Source organism: Opisthorchis viverrini (genome assembly GCF_000715545.1).
Source record: "Opisthorchis viverrini unplaced genomic scaffold opera_v5_39, whole genome shotgun sequence".
In the NCBI taxonomy this organism is placed as follows: domain Eukaryota; kingdom Metazoa; phylum Platyhelminthes; class Trematoda; order Opisthorchiida; family Opisthorchiidae; genus Opisthorchis; species Opisthorchis viverrini.
The window spans coordinates 324,063-341,302 of NW_008751696.1; the positions used below are offsets into that span (position 1 = coordinate 324,063).

At 42.5% G+C, this 17,240-nt stretch overlaps 1 protein-coding gene across 1 annotated transcript in view; it reads left to right on the plus strand.

The window, feature by feature from the left end:
* Positions 1-16,999, plus strand: part of T265_02961 (hypothetical protein) — a gene marked incomplete at both ends in the record, with an annotated part of 20,904 nt that extends 3,905 nt beyond the window's left edge. Inside the window, 2 exons of the mRNA XM_009167340.1 lie at positions 12,884-12,976; positions 16,914-16,999. Of these exons, the coding sequence (XP_009165604.1) occupies positions 12,884-12,976; positions 16,914-16,999 (179 nt within the window). The remainder of the gene's footprint in view (positions 1-12,883; positions 12,977-16,913) is intronic.
* Between the last annotated feature and the right edge of the window lie 241 nt (positions 17,000-17,240).

Below are 17,240 nucleotides of genomic sequence, written 5' to 3' on the forward strand. Positions count from 1 at the left end.
TATATATATATATATATATTAGATGCATACATCTAGTAAAGAATTTCGATCTCCATCGTAATACCGGTTCCGTCCCGCATGTAGTGACAGTGTTCCAGACCTGTCCAGTTTATCACTAAAAAGGTGACAAATGGCGCCACCAGATGAGCGAGGTTAGCACATGCTACCTGAGACTTTCACTAGTGGCTCAGATGTTCCAGGGTTCGCGCACACTGACGCACACATAAATTCGATAAAATCCGGTCATACCTGGAAAAGAGTTGTGTAGCATTCAGGCAGGTCCACAAAATTACGGTGGTGGTTGGCTTTTGCTACCTCACGACATACAGATTTTTTTAACTGCAATTAAATTTGGCAAAAATACTTCACTGTCTGTTTGCAACACCAACGAGAAGGTAACTGACGAGTCATGTAGGTCGATCAACGCTTCCACATTTATAGTCCCTTCGACAGAGTTGGGAGGCAGTGCGATTGCTGTCCAATCTTAGTTTTAATTCAGAAAATAGTTTAGATTTTGTGAAAGCTTGATGGAGGAAGTCGTGGACGTACATAGCTGAGTGCATAAGAACTTTGTAGCCAACGAAACCTGGAATAAGTTCGGATCGGACCTGAGTATTATTGTAGGCACCGTCTTTGGGGAGGAAGGGGGATCTTATGCTTGCTCATTAGGCGCTGAAATTTCAGGACATCATGCTGATTGGAGAAAATACAGGATATATGGATCACATCAAACCTTTGGATGCGTTTATAAATACCAGAACACCACGTACTGTCCAATAAACACGCTTTCATGACAGATGTTTACAGCGAAGAGATATTAGCACTTTGTTTCCCAGACCTCATGAAACACGCTTCGCGGTAAGCTGACTTTGACAGTGTAGGCCGGTGTAACGCTTATGCCACGAAAACCAAACCAAACGAAGTGAACATCACTAGTTGGATGGTAGCATTGTTTACAGTCGAGGACTGGACCATAAACCTGGACGCGTGTAGGCAGGATTTGAATGCATGGTTTACCATATAGTATCTATCTGAAAAATACCAAGTCATTCTGCACGTACTGCAGAGGCGAAAGCGACACTGTACGAACAGTGATGAAGAAGAGATGTCTGTGTTACGTTTCACCATATGGTTGATCGAATTTATCAATACCTCTTAACATATGATGTTTTAACACGTATTTTTGACTGAGACAAGAATTAGTGATGTGCCGTTCGCGTAATAGTTTGTTAGTATTTCAGGACAATCAATACCGGACCGAACGTTCAGCGAAGTCCATTCGTAGGAGGTTCCGTATTCAAGTGATGGGAGAAGTGGGGTGCATGTATGAATAAAAGTCAGATAAGAAGTGATTTACAAGTAAGAAAGCAATAAGCTTAGTCTATTTAGGTCACGGAGAGATTCGGTTATCCGGAATTGAACTTTTAGCCTAGCTGCTTCAAACAAAACCTCTGGATTTTATGATGAGAGTATCGGACATCAGCTTGAACTTCAATCGTGTTATGAAGGTCGGACGGCTTCAAGCAAACTAATAGCAAAAAGGGTGTGGGGGCAACACCAGCAAATTTTGATCGCAATACAGAAACAAAACATTTCTTGGGCCGAGGATGCGCACTCAACGCTTGTACTATCCGTAAAATAAAGTCAGCAATAACCTATCGAGTGGTGGAATACTAAATGAGGGTGAGGTGACGAACATGCAACGTCCTAGTTGAAAATCGTTTTCATATTTTCACACCTCCTGGTCTGATACGAAACAGAGTGACGGTGTCCAACTCGTCGTGTCGGCTCTTCAGCTTGTCTTGAAGCAAACTAGGTATTTCCACAATGTCAGCTTGACGATCTGCACTTCATTCCCCTTTCCTTATCCTTTTACTGCTGGTTGTACTATTGGGTGAAAATGTTTTGGTATGAGCTTGATTTATTAGTCCTATCCATTCTTCAGCCCATGACAATCACTGCGGTGCTTGTGCGATCGCTTTAGGGAGAAATTGTCCGAAATGTGCGCTTATCTGTCGAAATGCTGGAAGTCTACAAATATTGGGAGCATCATCGTCATCAGCCATGAACCCTGTAGAGATATCCACAGCTGCTTAGTCGTTTCCATCTTTGGTTTTCCCGGTAACCTAGATTTCTTGTGATACCTAATGAGGTGGGATTTTATTCGTGCCTGCCGACGTATATTTGCGAGTCAAATCTCATAAAACGGATATGAAGTAACTTGAGTGAATGAAGAGAGGCTCAGGCACTGTCTCTAAAGTACTTATCTGCGGTTCCTACAAGTTGCCAAGCCAAAACCATCAAAAGCCTTCTACTAGCTGACACTCTATTTGAAAATGACCACACGTCTCTGGAAAGATTATCTGAAGGGGGTGGCCAATACTAGCCTCTCTTGAGAGTGTTTCCCCAAGGTAGGGGATAGCGATTTCTTAAAAATCCGTTTTTAACACTTGTAATCACATCTTTGCGCCGTATGTCTTAAGTACCACGAATGGAATACATGGTGTAGAATAACCTGAAAACCAGTGTCTCACACAATTCGGTAATGGTTAAGCTGGCTCTCCCAGGACAATTAACAAAACTAAACGTACCCACAGCAATCTACTCCGCGAGTAGTAATTCAGTGCACTTGGCCTCAAGTTCGAGTGCAGCTGAACAAGTATATTAGGAAAACATAAAGAGACGCATAGTTTATATGTACATTGGACATTGTAGTTTATCAGCTAATTAATAGAGGGCATCGAAACTCAATAGAAGATAAGTGTGATATCTACACGATCCCGAATACTAACCAAAGATAATCTCGCTTCCTGTAGTCGGCTAAAAAATGGAAGGCTTTGTATATACGTAAGGTCAGCAGCATGTAGTGACAAAGGAAAGGCAGAGATGAGAAAATAGGAGAGCAGCAGCTTGAGAATTTGAACATACAAAGAGAAAACAAGGGAGGATACTATAGTGTTGATCAAGAAATGCAAATAAACAGTGCAATTACCGCTCTAACAATGTTAGAAGATACAGCAATTCAACTGAATCGTGGATTACACTTTTGTGTAAGAATATGGTAAGTATATCACAATATGTGTGGAAGAACCTGTTCCACAAAATCTTGAAAGGGCGAACCGTAATGAAGAGGGTAATCACGTGCACGGTGATTCTGAATTGCTGGCTAGAAAGGCTCCAGTAGACCATGACTCCTTCAAGGAATCGGCTGTGGGGTGTTCAACCATACTAATGGACCGGAATTTTCGAATATCAGTTCTTTGATTCGCTGATAGGCGGCATCGAAATCGTCCGTGGTTATTATAGCTATCAAGATGGGAATGAATACAGGAAAAATATTAGATTAAACGAACTGACGAGTGAATTTCTCTCCGCTTTTATGGTAACCGAATGTTTAGGACTGTGGACGTGTGAGAAAAGGAAAAATCACATGCGAACAGGAGAACATGAGAACTGAACGACCTTAGGGAGACTGTCTTATCTGGTGGTTGGTTGATACCATTTGGCTGCCTGATGTAGGGACATGCGGTAAGGTACGACTGCTACCGGTCGTCGGCGTATTTGCAGTTCCTAAGAGATGACTCTGTACTGACTTCTCTCGTCCCTTGATCGATTTGCAAAAAACGAAACTTGCGAAAAACAACGAAATCCAGTTCTCCGCATTTCGTTTGGTCGACTGAATTTCAGCGAAATAGGTTATAGATGTAATTATGTGATGTCGTGTACTATTCGGATAAAATACAGCTGAGACGTCAAGCATAAACCATTCAACACAAATGTGTTACCTTGGCGTGTCAATACAGTCAGGTTCAATTGCACTCTCTGATTGACAAACACGTGTAACGTCGAGCAACAGCCTAGGGTGAAGATCACTGGGTGAGTGTATCGCACGTGTGAACGTCACCGAGTATGAACGCTTCAGGACGAGTAAAAACCTACTCTGTCATAGTGGAATGAAATCCAGTAAAGCTTTGTACTCGAATTTCTTACTCCCTTTCTCTAACTGGAGAGAAATGATATGGCTTTTGTGGACCTGAGATTAGCTGCCGCACTAAAGCAGCAATCAACGTGGGGTTTCTTTACCTACTGACTTCCTGCTCTTCACTTGGAAGCCAAACAGGTCAAGTCCACGTCAGTTTCCTACGTAACTTCAGGTTGAGACGCAAGAAAACATAAACTTGAAGAGTGGGCGGCACTCCACCCTCGATGACACCGCTGATTTGTCTATCATCCTAGTTTCACTCGACGTCTAGCCATACCCTCCAGGTTCATTTTAAATGCAAAATACAAACACATTGGCAGGATTTATGTTCGTGTGACCGCTGATGACCTCAAAAGTTTTAACCAGACGTTGTTTGTTTCCATTGTTGCAACCTATCATGGTGTTTTTCGACCCGATTTCATTAATTCCAATGTCTCTGCTGTCAGCACCTACCAAAGCCTATCTGTTCACGAAAATGCATCAGCCAGAAGTGCTGACGCTTCGAAGGTGCAGGTCATTACTGCACAATCGGACGAGAATGACGGTAGTCAGTCGACCAAACCTCGTGTCTTATTTGTTGGAAAAACACAGATCGAGTGAATGGTAGCTTTTCCAAATCTCATCATCAGGCTCCGACGAGCATAAGCTGTATAGTGGTCTTATTCAGAATAAAATTCAATGATAAGAAAAATCCAACATGGGATCGCTTGACTTGCTGGTCCCAATAATACTGGCGTCTACACGAATCGCCAGTAATACAAATTTTAAACCAGCGTACCCTTAACCCAGTGGCTTCCGCGGTGGCCAGGAGAGTTGTTCTGACAGATAGTGGCAGCTTTTCTGGCAAATGGGTGTATCTCTTGAGTGTCTCCTGCTATAAACTAACGAAAACCTTATTGCGGCTAGATTCTTCAAATTTTTCAATATCCAATAAAGTACAACAGAGATTTACGGCATTCGTCGAGAGGAATCAACAAATCGCGGAATTTCGATGAAAAGTGTGTCTTTATCGCCTTTAACAACTATTGCCAATTATTTTTTGAAGCTGGCGGACTTCACAGGAAGTGTTCCAAAATAGCCCTAGATTTTCCACGAAAAAATACATAACAGCCAATTAGGTTTTCACGATACGTCTTGATTTATTGCTAAAGAATACTACGGTTTGACTGATAATGAAACCTGAAGTGGAAATCAACAGAATCGCTTGATCAATTCCAAGGCCTCGATTACAGCTGATCATCCACCATCGCGCCCTGGCTGTGCACTCATTCTACCGGAATAGCGAGCTCATTATCGTCGAGCTTGAGGGTCTGTTCGCATCCTTTTCGAGGTCAGCACATTGTTTTATCCAGCTCCTTCTCCTTACGATAGGCCCACACGCAGTGTTCTGATGAGAAAAGACGTGCACATCGAACGGACACCTAAGGATTGCGTCGATACGGTACATAAACGGTGGAGTGTGAGAGCTAGAGTGCGCGCGTGAAAAAGCTTATTTCTAACTACTTGGCTTCTTGCTACAATATGGTAGGACGCTAAGTCCTGCAGTTTGAAAATATTGAATCCATCAGTTTTGTCCTTTAGAATTTGCATTGTCTGACCCCAAAAAATATCTTTTGCAAGTAACATTATCGGTGAAGCGAGGGTCAGCATTTTATTGCTAACCTGGATATTTGAATTTAAACGACAACTCCAGTTGCTCAGCAATTGTAGGTTCACCTTGGATTTTTACTGCTTTAAGGTGCACTTACGAAAGCTGGTGTACTAAAACCAGGTTAGTGAATTTCATTTTGAGTTTAAGAGTATTGAAGTGAGGCGTGTATGGGGACAAATAACATGTGGTTGTGAGAGGATTGCGTGTAATGCATGGTGTTTAAGAATGTATCCATCTCATTATTTTCTTCAGTACGTTTACGATGGCGAAGCTCCATGTTTTATTTAGACCAGTGAGCCACTACACACTCAAAGATGGTTTACGATGCAACTTGGAGGAACAAGGTGCGAAACGATAATCTAAGCAAAATTTATTAAGTCACTGAGTCTCCCTGTGTGATGTCACTCAAGCTGTGGACACAAGGGAGAAAGGTGATTGATCTCATAGAAAACCAACGAAACAAACCGAGATAATGAAGGTGTTCTGAAGTGACCACTGAAGAATCATGGCAGTTGCTGGGATATATTATATCTAGTGTCATTAAGAGAAGGCTGGACTTTCTCAAGAAAACAATGAAACTCGCAGTTTTTGAAGACTGGTTTGTAATAGTGAATGAATATAACAACGGATCTACCAGTGTTACTGGTGACCAGATAAAGAGAAGATCTTGATACGCGCTTTTCAGATATCCCGAGCAATCTGAACATTAAACCACAGTATATTCATACTAACAATCTATTGATGGGTATCATCAATTCATTAGGATTATTACTGTGGCCACTCGCCCAAAACCCACGGGTAACTAGGTCCTAATTCTACTGACCAATAATCTCTACCGGAAGCAATGGGTGACGGGCTGGCGTCATGAGAATGGGATGGTGAAGAATGGAAATAACTCTATTCTACTGCTTGAATACAGTTTGGTTTGGAAAACACCAAACCACTGTCGAATATTCAACAACGAAGCAGGGAAACTATGTCAATACGTTTTCACTGAAGCTCACCTGTCAAGTAGTTGGAGAAATGCCGAATAAGTTTGGCAAGCTTGGCTTGCATTCTGAAGAAGGCGCTAATTTCGGGTGAGGGAACAGTGCCCGAAGAGTGATTCGTTGCGCGATCTGACGCATCCGATCCAGCTAGATGTGGTGAACTTTGGGAATGGTCGACACTGGTTGGGAAGGCTTCTGGTAGAAGAAGGATGGCAATCGCAGGAAGTCCTGCAGCTTCAAGGCGCTTAAGAGCTGGTCCTCCCACGTCTAACAGACAGTTTAATCCTAATTCGGCCACCTCGAATACTGATTCCAAATGTGTTCCATACAAGTTACCGTTGTATTCACCGGCTTCAAGATATCGTTGGGCTGCAATATCGGCAACCATTATTTCTCTGCTTATAACAAAATGATAGTCCCGGCCTTCCACTTCATTTGGTCGACAGGCACGCGTTGTGTCTTGATAAAACGAGAAAACGGCGGATAAAGCGTGCAATAAATGGACTTGTGGAATTAGAACAAATTTGAAGCGAATTATTTCTGCTACTTAAAAAAGGGGAAAGACAAACTGGCTAAATCCCCGTGGAAAAAACTAAGCTTAAGGCTCTGGGGATAAATGAGGTTGAAATGCTAGAGAATAGTTTTTGAAGAAGTTCCTGAGGTGTTTACACTGGTTTCGAATTCAGTGTCACCGTTTCTTAGGGATACCCGATTAGGAAACGTCCTATTTGTGCCCATTAGGTATGTGTTGGAATACCTAGATCAGATTGACAATCTGATCGTGTACTTGATTAATAAACCGCAAAGCGCGCGTTCAGTCAAACTGGTCTTTATATATACACATGCAAGAATGGACATAAGTGAATAATTAGATATCTTCAAAACCACGAACTACACTCATTTTCATACCAATTTCACAAACAGGCCCAACTCATTTCAGCCGAATTTCTTGTTTATGATGCTTTTATTTAGATAACTATGTTACACAATAGTTAAGTTGGTGAAGAATCTGGGAATGCACCTACCTGATGAGCTCGAAAAAGGATGACATCCTTACTGGGCTAAGTATGCTCAGTAACTTTACAGGCAATGCGTTCCACCTCGCTCCATTTATCGAACGAGGAAAGCCTACACACAGAAATGATGCACATCAGAAAACCAGGATTGTCTCAGAAGATCGGAAATGTCTGTTTATCTCCATATTCTTGTGGCTGGGTTCATCACTGAGGGTATATCCATAATTGCTACTTCGGTATTTTTGCAGTACCCCGATCGATTTTTCCGCAGAAAACTCGTGTTTCGTGTTTTCAGTAATAACAGCAATCAGTATGTTTATACTTTTGACCTTAATTGTAGCATCTGTTTCATTTTTGCTGGGGAGCGCATGTATGAATGTCGCACGGATAGCATAACAATGACGGTTTGTGATGCAATAAAGTATAGATGACATCGAGTTAATTTGGATCACTGCGTGGTCAAACAGGGAATCAGTGAAGCTCGTCAAGGTAAGTTAACCGTGTCTAAATTGTAAGTAAGAGTGTCATGGAAACAGGGGTTCCTCTCGTTTTGGGGAACGGACTGGAAGAAACCGTGGAGATTTGGAAATCTGCAGTGTATTATTAATAGCCTACTCACTGTCCTCGAGTAGTTGAACTAATAAGAGAAGTTGAAATTTCCATGCCGTACAAGACGCCTTTCCAATTTTATGGTGTCTTTTTATTCACACTAGCCTTTCGTAGCAATGTATCTTACCGCCATGACAAGGTTAGGAAGTAGTTGAGTGTGATTTAAATTATTAGGATACTGGTTAATTTTATGACCTCCTGTCGACACTCTTGAGCTGCAACTATTTGTCCCTGTCCATGTTTGTTCGTCGAGAGAACGAAGCTCAAAATCGTCTATTGTTAATAGGTTTTAGCATTTCGGATGCGAATACTTCATCACCAATCAAGGCGAACTCATCGATGCGTCATAAAACCGGTGCAATGCGGAGCTGTCAACACCGTCTCACGTTAAAGGTTTAGTAATGGGGTAGAAGTCCGGAGCTGTCAACTGCTCTCATTTTAGTTGTGTTGACGTGGTTCACCTGACTGCTAGCATAGGTGATGATGTGCCGTCAATAAGTATGAATCACAGAAGTTTCCCTAGTATGTAAGTTCCCTCCGAACAATACATATGTAGAGGAAAGCCTCATAAGTCTATCAGAAGAGACAGTAACTCTGATGAAGTAGTAAATGACAATGTACCAGAGCCTCAATTCCAATCGGAGCTCACCTGATATGCGCCCAGAATCTCGACCCTGTATTTCATCATGCGACAGCAACAACAACATTTTTGCCTGTCGGGATATCGTCCGTCACGTTTCCCAAGCTGCTCATTTACTTGGGGCTGGAACGTGGGTTAATTGAGTGTCGTTGAAGCGTGACGCGCGATTACTAATGTTGCTGTGTATTGAAGTTGTTGCGCACTCATAGAGGATATTTTATTCGAAAACAACTCATTAATCTTTATATTACTTCAGTGCATTCAACAGTACCTATATAAATCACATTTGTCAACTGGAACCCAGCTGAATCTCCCGTCAAAACCGAATAGTTGTGCAACTGAGTGTATTACGCTAATTACGTACAAGTTTTGTCCAAAAGGAACACAAGACTGACGCAAACTCATGAATTGAGCCTACCTGATGAGCCCTAAGAAGGGTGAAACCGGTTAAGGGCTGTCGAAGAGTTTTCAGCATCCTTATGAGTAGTGTGGTTCTAGAGACGATTAAGCCGTATGGAGGGAATCCGCCTAGCCATTCTTCTTTCCTGAAGTAACCTTTACGTCACATCAAGTCAGAAAACGCGTTTCAGCGTTCTCAATTACATGGGACTTGAAAGGTAGATAAAAATATTGGATTAGCAAGGGACATTTAGAAACATGTTGAAAGCAGACTGCTCATCCGAGTCAGTTAAAAAATTATTGATACTCAAGTATCCGACCGAGGACAACAGAGAAAGGTTTCGGAATATTGGAATACGAGCGGGGGCGACTGTTTTGGAAGTTGAGACCACCTTAGAAAAAAGGACAGATAGGTTTTGAGCGGACAAGAAAGCCTCAGGGAATAGTTCCAACAAATACCAGCGTTTTAGCTGTGCAGAGTTCACTTTTTGGTATTCCTCCGTAACGAGAACATGCCAAGGGTACAACAGAGTGAAGCAGGGTTCGGGCAGTACGAAACGGAACATGAGTATTCAGATAATTTCTTGAATGAGCCATCATTTGGTTCGAAACATGTTTTGTACCTCGTGACAGGAGGTGTTGAAGGGTTGCGCGATGCTAGATAGTCAGTAAGTGGGACCACGCACATGAAGAGCAAACTTTTCCGAAACTTACAAGGAACAGCCGTCCCAAACCGATCGGGATATTCAGAAAGAAGCTCATCGGCTAATCGATCCTTCATGTGACCCAGGATAACCACAGGTCGTGCGAAACTCAATTGTACTGGAGTCACGGTGATGTAGGATAAAACGAAATCATCTGTTTGAGCAGAAATAATACGATGGAATGAGATGAATAAGAGGAAATATGCACGAAATACGGTACCGTATGGACTTTTCAACAGGTTGTCTTCAATAAAACGTGAAACTTAAAAGTAGCTAGGAGTTAAAGTTTAAAGAACATTTTCTTAAGTGAAATCTTAATGATAAGCACAAATTAGCAGTTTCCTGATGGTGATGGACAATCTTCCGTTCCTGAGGAATGGCCGAATAACACGTTACCGAACTTTGTGAACTGTTTTTGTACTCAACCAGTATTGGCGTAATTATTCGGGTTGGTCATACTAGAGAGGGGAAATATCTTCGTTCTGCTTCAAGCTCACCAATAGTACTAGGTTCTGAACCTCGAAAATGTGAGCTACGAGAACGTTACTGCCACGCCGGACTTACCCGAATTATTACGAAGAGACATGCGAATATGTTCAGGCTTGGGCGGTGTGAATGGTTCAAACGACTAGCCAGCAGCAGTTCTGGTAGCGTTGATTGATTGGTAAGCACGTCAGGCACTCAGGTAGAGTCACGAATACTGGACGATTTTTTTTATTGGTTTTAGACAGTAAACTATGCGAATAACTAGAATGAGAGGCGGGTCTCGCTGACGTTTGACCGTTCGATGAGGTTATCACCGTTCCCATTACCACAATATCCATCCGCTGGTTGCGCATACCATTCGAGTTGAAACAGATGAAATGAATGTTTGGGTTTACAGGATGTAACGTACACTTGTTGGTGTGCATATATGTTTTTACGGTGTGAGTGGGTTCAAGAAACTCAAACGGAAAATTCTTATCAACACTGACTATTTAAGTTAGTGATGAAGTAACCAGGTGAGAAATAAGTTTCCCATAGGGAGTTTCCGGTAAATGATATACTAGCATGTATTCTTGTATAACCTTATAGCTTGAGTATGTTTCACATGTTACCTCATGACAAAAGGTGATGACAACTAGGTGCAGCTAATTAAGCCAGCTTAGGGAACATTGTTTAAGCGAGAACTTTGAAGTGCAAAAGTTTGAGGACGAAAATGTGATGCATCTAAAATACATATAACAGATTGATACCACTTGACTAAAAGCTGAAATCTACGTACCCTTCTGATCTAGCTTTCCGGTTCCTCTACTACCCAGCGACGTGACTGATACTGCCATCCCTCTGGACTGGGCGCACATTTGTGGTATGCAAGCCTGTTCGCCCATGTCGGTTGGAATCTGAACTGCGTGGCACATACTGAGGAGTTCGACTGACCTTCCAGCTCTTGCTAAGAAATTCACGTGTCTTGTGCGAGTTCGTTCGCGTCGCTGAAGTTTGGCTCGACTTGGCACGAGACCCACCGGTCCAAAAGGTTCGTTTGAGGTGGGATCTAACCGTTGTGCCTATGGGCAGAAACAGTGGGATGATAGTTTACTTGGAGTATTAAAATAAGTAGTACCCAAACGTTCGTAATAGTTAGCTTAACTCTGGCTACTTAGGTGATCCAAACATCGTGAAGTGACACAACCAAAACATCGCAGTGTTCTGGGCTTAAAAAGGATGTGCTTTCGCAGTAGCAAAAGTGTGAAGTGTACCTAATGAGAGTAAACAGTCATGAGCCTCCTAGGATTCCGGTTATCCCGTTTGTCTAGTGCTCATGGCTTTCGGTTGGAGGCTAGCCATTTTGGCACGCCAAGTTTAACTTTGATATCTTTTCTCAGATCATTAACCACCGATAACAGCTGGGCTATCAGTATCTGAAACACCGGAAAGTGGACTGTAAATGACCTCTTTCAAGCGTGAATATATTCGTTTGTCCAGATGTGGCGTTTCAGTTGAATTCACCTTGCGCTGTTGGATCAGCACTAAGCGTTCGCATAGCATGCTAGATGTCTGGAATTCGAATTTCGTGCAAGGCAAAGACATACAACGCTATCGTAAAAATGCGGCGATCATTGCTTCCAGAAGCTGATGTGAACTAATCAAAATCATAGTGTGGAGACAACGGGAGGATCGTTTAAACGAATGCACATGAACCATTCTGCTCGCACAGGTCTCCATACTCATCTGTGATTGTAGATACAACCAAACCAAGATGAGAGGAAGTCAAGCTGTGATCAGATGTTCAACCTTATATAAAAAGTAAACTCTTCAGAGGTCTGAAGTTTAGTGCAGTTTGGAGATCATCTGTGATATATATAATATAATATAATATAATATATCTGTGATATAATTCTGGTTCAAAAAAGAAGAGAAAGGGACCAAGTGACAGACATTAGCATTTTTTGACAGAAAAACCCTGCCATATGTTTAGAGGCTATATACAAAATTTTTCAATTTTTTGTTCATTTGATGGAATTTAAATGCTGTGTTGAGTGAAAACAACGCAGTTGGGTAAATGTCTCATGGTTGAACTGAATCAAACCGCTGCTGAACACTTCCGAAAAGTGACAGATTATCCGGCCTTCTATTTGTACTCAGTACTATATATCCCGGATACAATTTAACCCATGTTTTGTGTTCTCTTCCATTTAGAATATTCGTCTCTAAATGATGCAGTCATCTGTATACAGGGATATTTGTTTTGACCATGGTCGCCTTATAGGCTGAAGTGCTTTGACCTCAAAATTTGCATCATTCATGAATTGCTTTTGTGTTGAAAAAAAAACAACGGCTAACGATAGTCGGTGCGTTTGGTATTGTTGGATATAAACCGATAGGTTTAAGTGCTTTATATGTTCTGTAGCAGAGCTCAGCTTGAATGCGGTGGAGCTCTCGGAAGAAAACTGCGAGATCAGGGATACGTTCGGCATTTACAATGCAGTTCGTCTTTTTCTGCCTGGTGAGTGACGTTTGAACTACTACTAATAACATAGTAGTCCAAAACCCGGTGGGAAACGTTCACCCACATGTATCACACCAGCTGCCTGCAACTCACTTGCCACCATTCGGAGTCGGTCCAATCAAGTACACAAAGTAAATCACCAGATCGTAGTGTAAATGCTTTCTTAGGAGTGGACTGGTGACTTTCTGAGGCTGGATCATAGTCAACTTGGCAGCGAAGGAAGAGATTCGTCCCCGGAGGTGGAAGACTTTGAGAGATTGATTGTAAAGAGTGTTCAGAACCGGATAAGCGGCGGTGGTGCCTGGTTGAACGCTTAAGGCGTCGTTCGTTTGACCGACTAGCAACGCCCCGTTCCAGGCTCATTTGACGGACAGTTTTGGTGGAGAGTTTGTGTCCAACTGCTTGTAGTTGACGGGAGTAGTAATTCTCAAATTGTGCATATTCTGTCAGTTGAAAAGGAATGAATGGACAGGTGATGTTGACCCGTCAGTTTTAAGTTAAATGACTCTCCGAAGACCTCATTGTATTTACTAATTAAAAACGAAAGCACCGGTACACCTCCATTAGATTCTTGTGACCGTGGTGGGTCACATCAAGTCGAGTCAGTTTGTGCAGTAAAATCTAAACGTTTACTGACAGGAGCATAGGACATGGAAACAAAACAACTGTGCTTTCTTGGAACGACTATCAAAGACGTAAGCTGTTCCGCTCATCTACTGTCGGGTCATGGAATGTATTCCGTGGTATCTGGACCCATCAGATTCTCTGCAAGGGGGCTGTGACGGACTGTTTTTGGTAATTTGCTTGAAATAGGACTGTAGAAGGGAACAAAGTTAATCATAGACCCATGAGAGCATTAGAAAAGTACTGGTCACCACAGATTCATGGCAGAATAATTTATGGCGAAGTGATTTACAGATTATAACGTCTTGTCGGTTCAAGTTTGCCCGTATGACCAGGCAAAAGGCTAAAAAGCTACGAAAGCTCAGTAGTTTGCTTCATTTGTGGAGTCATTATCTAGCTAGAGGATTTTTGTAAAGCGCCAGCCAAATGTGGCCTGACAGAGAAGTATGGTGTATCATCCGCAGCTCTTAATGAGAGCGACATCGAAGAGACGAAATTGCTAAAAAGTGTGATATATTGCTCTGTAATTTTCCTGTTGAACATCTTTTTGGGAAGAACATTTCACTTACCTTCTGGACAGTAGACCAGGACGAGATCGACGCGATCCGGTGCGTTGCGCAATGCAGTTGCGGCTTGCTCATGACCATTCTCCGACACATCAATGCCATTTACCTATGGTTCAAAACACAAATGATCAGTGGAAGTGGAACACTATAGAGTTAAATGAAAGCGGAGATCAAAAGAATAGGCCAGTGGAGCTTAGAGTTGAAATTGTTGAACGGACATAACATTCGTTTTAAAACCTGTGAATTGTTTTCATGCTCGACATATGGAAATGGTCCACTGTACACGGTATATAACGCAATGCTTCACATATATTAGGTTAGAGAGCGCAATCATTCCGTTAATTTCTACGGGAAAACCAGTTGGCCATTGGATCTTCGACGTTCCTCTAGGCTGGAATGTATATCTAGTTTGATCGGAGAGAAACTCATTCAAAACATACGCGTACTGATTCGTTTGTATCGAGGTTGTTCTTAAATGTAAGAAAATGTGAACTATGGAATTGTTTGCCGACTCTTCTTTGCCCTGAAAGATAGAATGTTCTGCCAGTTGTCTCGACTGAATGAAACTAATTTATAATTAAACTCTGTGAGCGTTTTGAAATGACACACAAAATATGCACCGCAGACCACAGAAGCAGTTGAGAATTTGCATTCGAAGAAAAATTTGTGTGAGTTCATAAAATGCGAACGTTGCCCACTTGCTAACTGGGTTGATGTTGACAAAAGGCTCAGCTAAAATGCATCCAGATCTTTCTTTTACGATATTCTTCAACTGAATTAGCTTTAGTTAGAACAATATTTAAGATATCAAAGTTTATATAAGTACTATTCATAAGGTTGAGGAGTATCACAAGTGACAGATTCCGGTCAATTGCAGCTGAGTATTTTATTAACAATTAGTCAATACAAAACGAGTACTTATTGTAACATGCATAAGATTTGTTGTTCAGGTGCAAAATTAGCTTGAGGGGAAGTTTGGGTCTAGGTCCACTGGATGAACCCAAAGAATGGCAAAACCGATAGTTAGTTGTCTAGATTATCATCAACCTCACGAGTAGTACTGAAGGTTTTGTACATTGTCACGCTGGAAGCGCAGCGGGCACCGGCTAGTCAACTATCCTGCTTTGTTTCTTTTCGAAGAATAACTATGCCTAGTCTTCACTTCGTTCTCACAAACTTCCCTCATTTCAGATATATAAAAAAATAAATTCATTTGGATGCCTGATTGGTGTCTGGATAAGAACATCCTTTGAAACATCTCATAGTGTATGGGAAAAGTCGAAATTGCTACTCATGGTGCACTAGCGCGTACTCAATTATCGCAGAAATGACCAAAGTGGCCAACAAACAAATTATGACCTATGCTCTTTCAAGTGACTTTAATCGGATAATTTTGTCATCTTTGGTTCACAAAACAACGAAATATCGTATTGTGAGCGGGGTGAGAAATGTCATGATACCCCAAAGTGGATAAACTTGTTAACTGCTTGTTCTGATACCCTCGGATCGGGTATCAGAATGTGCTGCGGTGAAAATTAGGTCGGTAGTTGTATTGACACCATCTCGTAAGTTACATTACTGTAGGGCACAGTCCACACAAACGAAATTTCTCAGACACGTTGCAGGTATTTCGTGCCGAACGTTTCTACAATAATTTTATCCCCCGGTCTTCTGGTTTTAACGATATCTGTACTAAAATTCGGCTCGCGGTGATGAAGACCTCTCAGGTAGGGCCTTGAAAATAAACTCAAAGGTTACCAGCTTCAGAATGCCAATGTCCGATTTCGGAACAACCGCGAATTATATGTTTTAGTCAAATGGCGCATCTCCCATTCGAATGAACTTTGCGAAACCTGCAATCATTGCATTTATTGGTGACCTTCATTGAACTATAAACTTCGTACTACCGGTGAGAGGCAGGCCTTCGCTGCGGAGTTATTTATTCGGAATTATATGGTCAAATGGCGCATCTCCCATTCGAATGAACTTTGCGAAACCTGCAATCATTGCATTTATTGGTGACCTTCATTGAACTAAACTATACGTACTACCGGTGAGAGGCAGGCCTTCGCTGCGGAGTTATTTATTCGGAAACGCCAACTGACCGGTTACAGACCATTGAACAGGGAAGCAAAACTCTAATCTGCATCTTAGTTACAAAAACTGGACACAGATCTTCTCCCGAACGAGTCTTCCAAGAGATTCGTTGCCTCCACTCATTCATCGGCCAAATCCAAGCAAATGTTACAAAGTGGCCCCACGAATTCCACAACAGAATTCCCTTTTTCAGACGACGCAAAGCGAAATTCTACGAACAACACATACTACTCGCGTGCCTCCCGATCAGTAGTATCACCGTTACACACCTCCACCCCTTAAAGCTCGTTCGCATGCCATCGATTTTCATTTACCTCCGTCAGGTCGGCTTCGGCAGCGGGTCTACTCGGCCGCTCTTCAGGTGTATCATGCCACTTGCGAAGCTGCGTCCCATTCACTACTTTCGATCCCCGACCATCTTGAATGGTATAGACGTTCCCCCGGCGGTCGGTGACTACAAACGGTCCTTGCCATCGACTGCCCAGCTTCCGCGACCCCAGTCCACTCCTTCCAGGATTCTGGTGATCCTTCCACTTGACCTTCGTGCCTATGGGGAACGTTCGGACCTTTCTACTTGCCGTTTTCTGCCTAGCCCTTTCCTGAACGGCGGTCAAATTTTCTCGAGCTCTCTTTCTTTCTTCCTCTAGCTCCTCCGGAGACAAGCGTGTTGCCGGCCACAACCCAATTTCCTGATCAACCGGAAGGCGCGGATGTCGACCGTACATTAACATAAACGGGGACTTGCCTGTGGTTGACTGCGTGGAAGCACGATGAGCTAACAACACCATTGGCAAGTTCATTTCCCAGTCACCTCCTTTGGCCGCAAGCCACTCCTTGATCGTTCGGTTGTTACGTTCGGTCAGGCCATTTGTTTGCGGGTGGTATGGTGCCGTCCTTAGCCGTCTGATACCCAGCTTCTGCAAGCAATTACGAAACTCTTCGCTCTCGAAGCAAGGCCCCTGATCGGTTAGGAT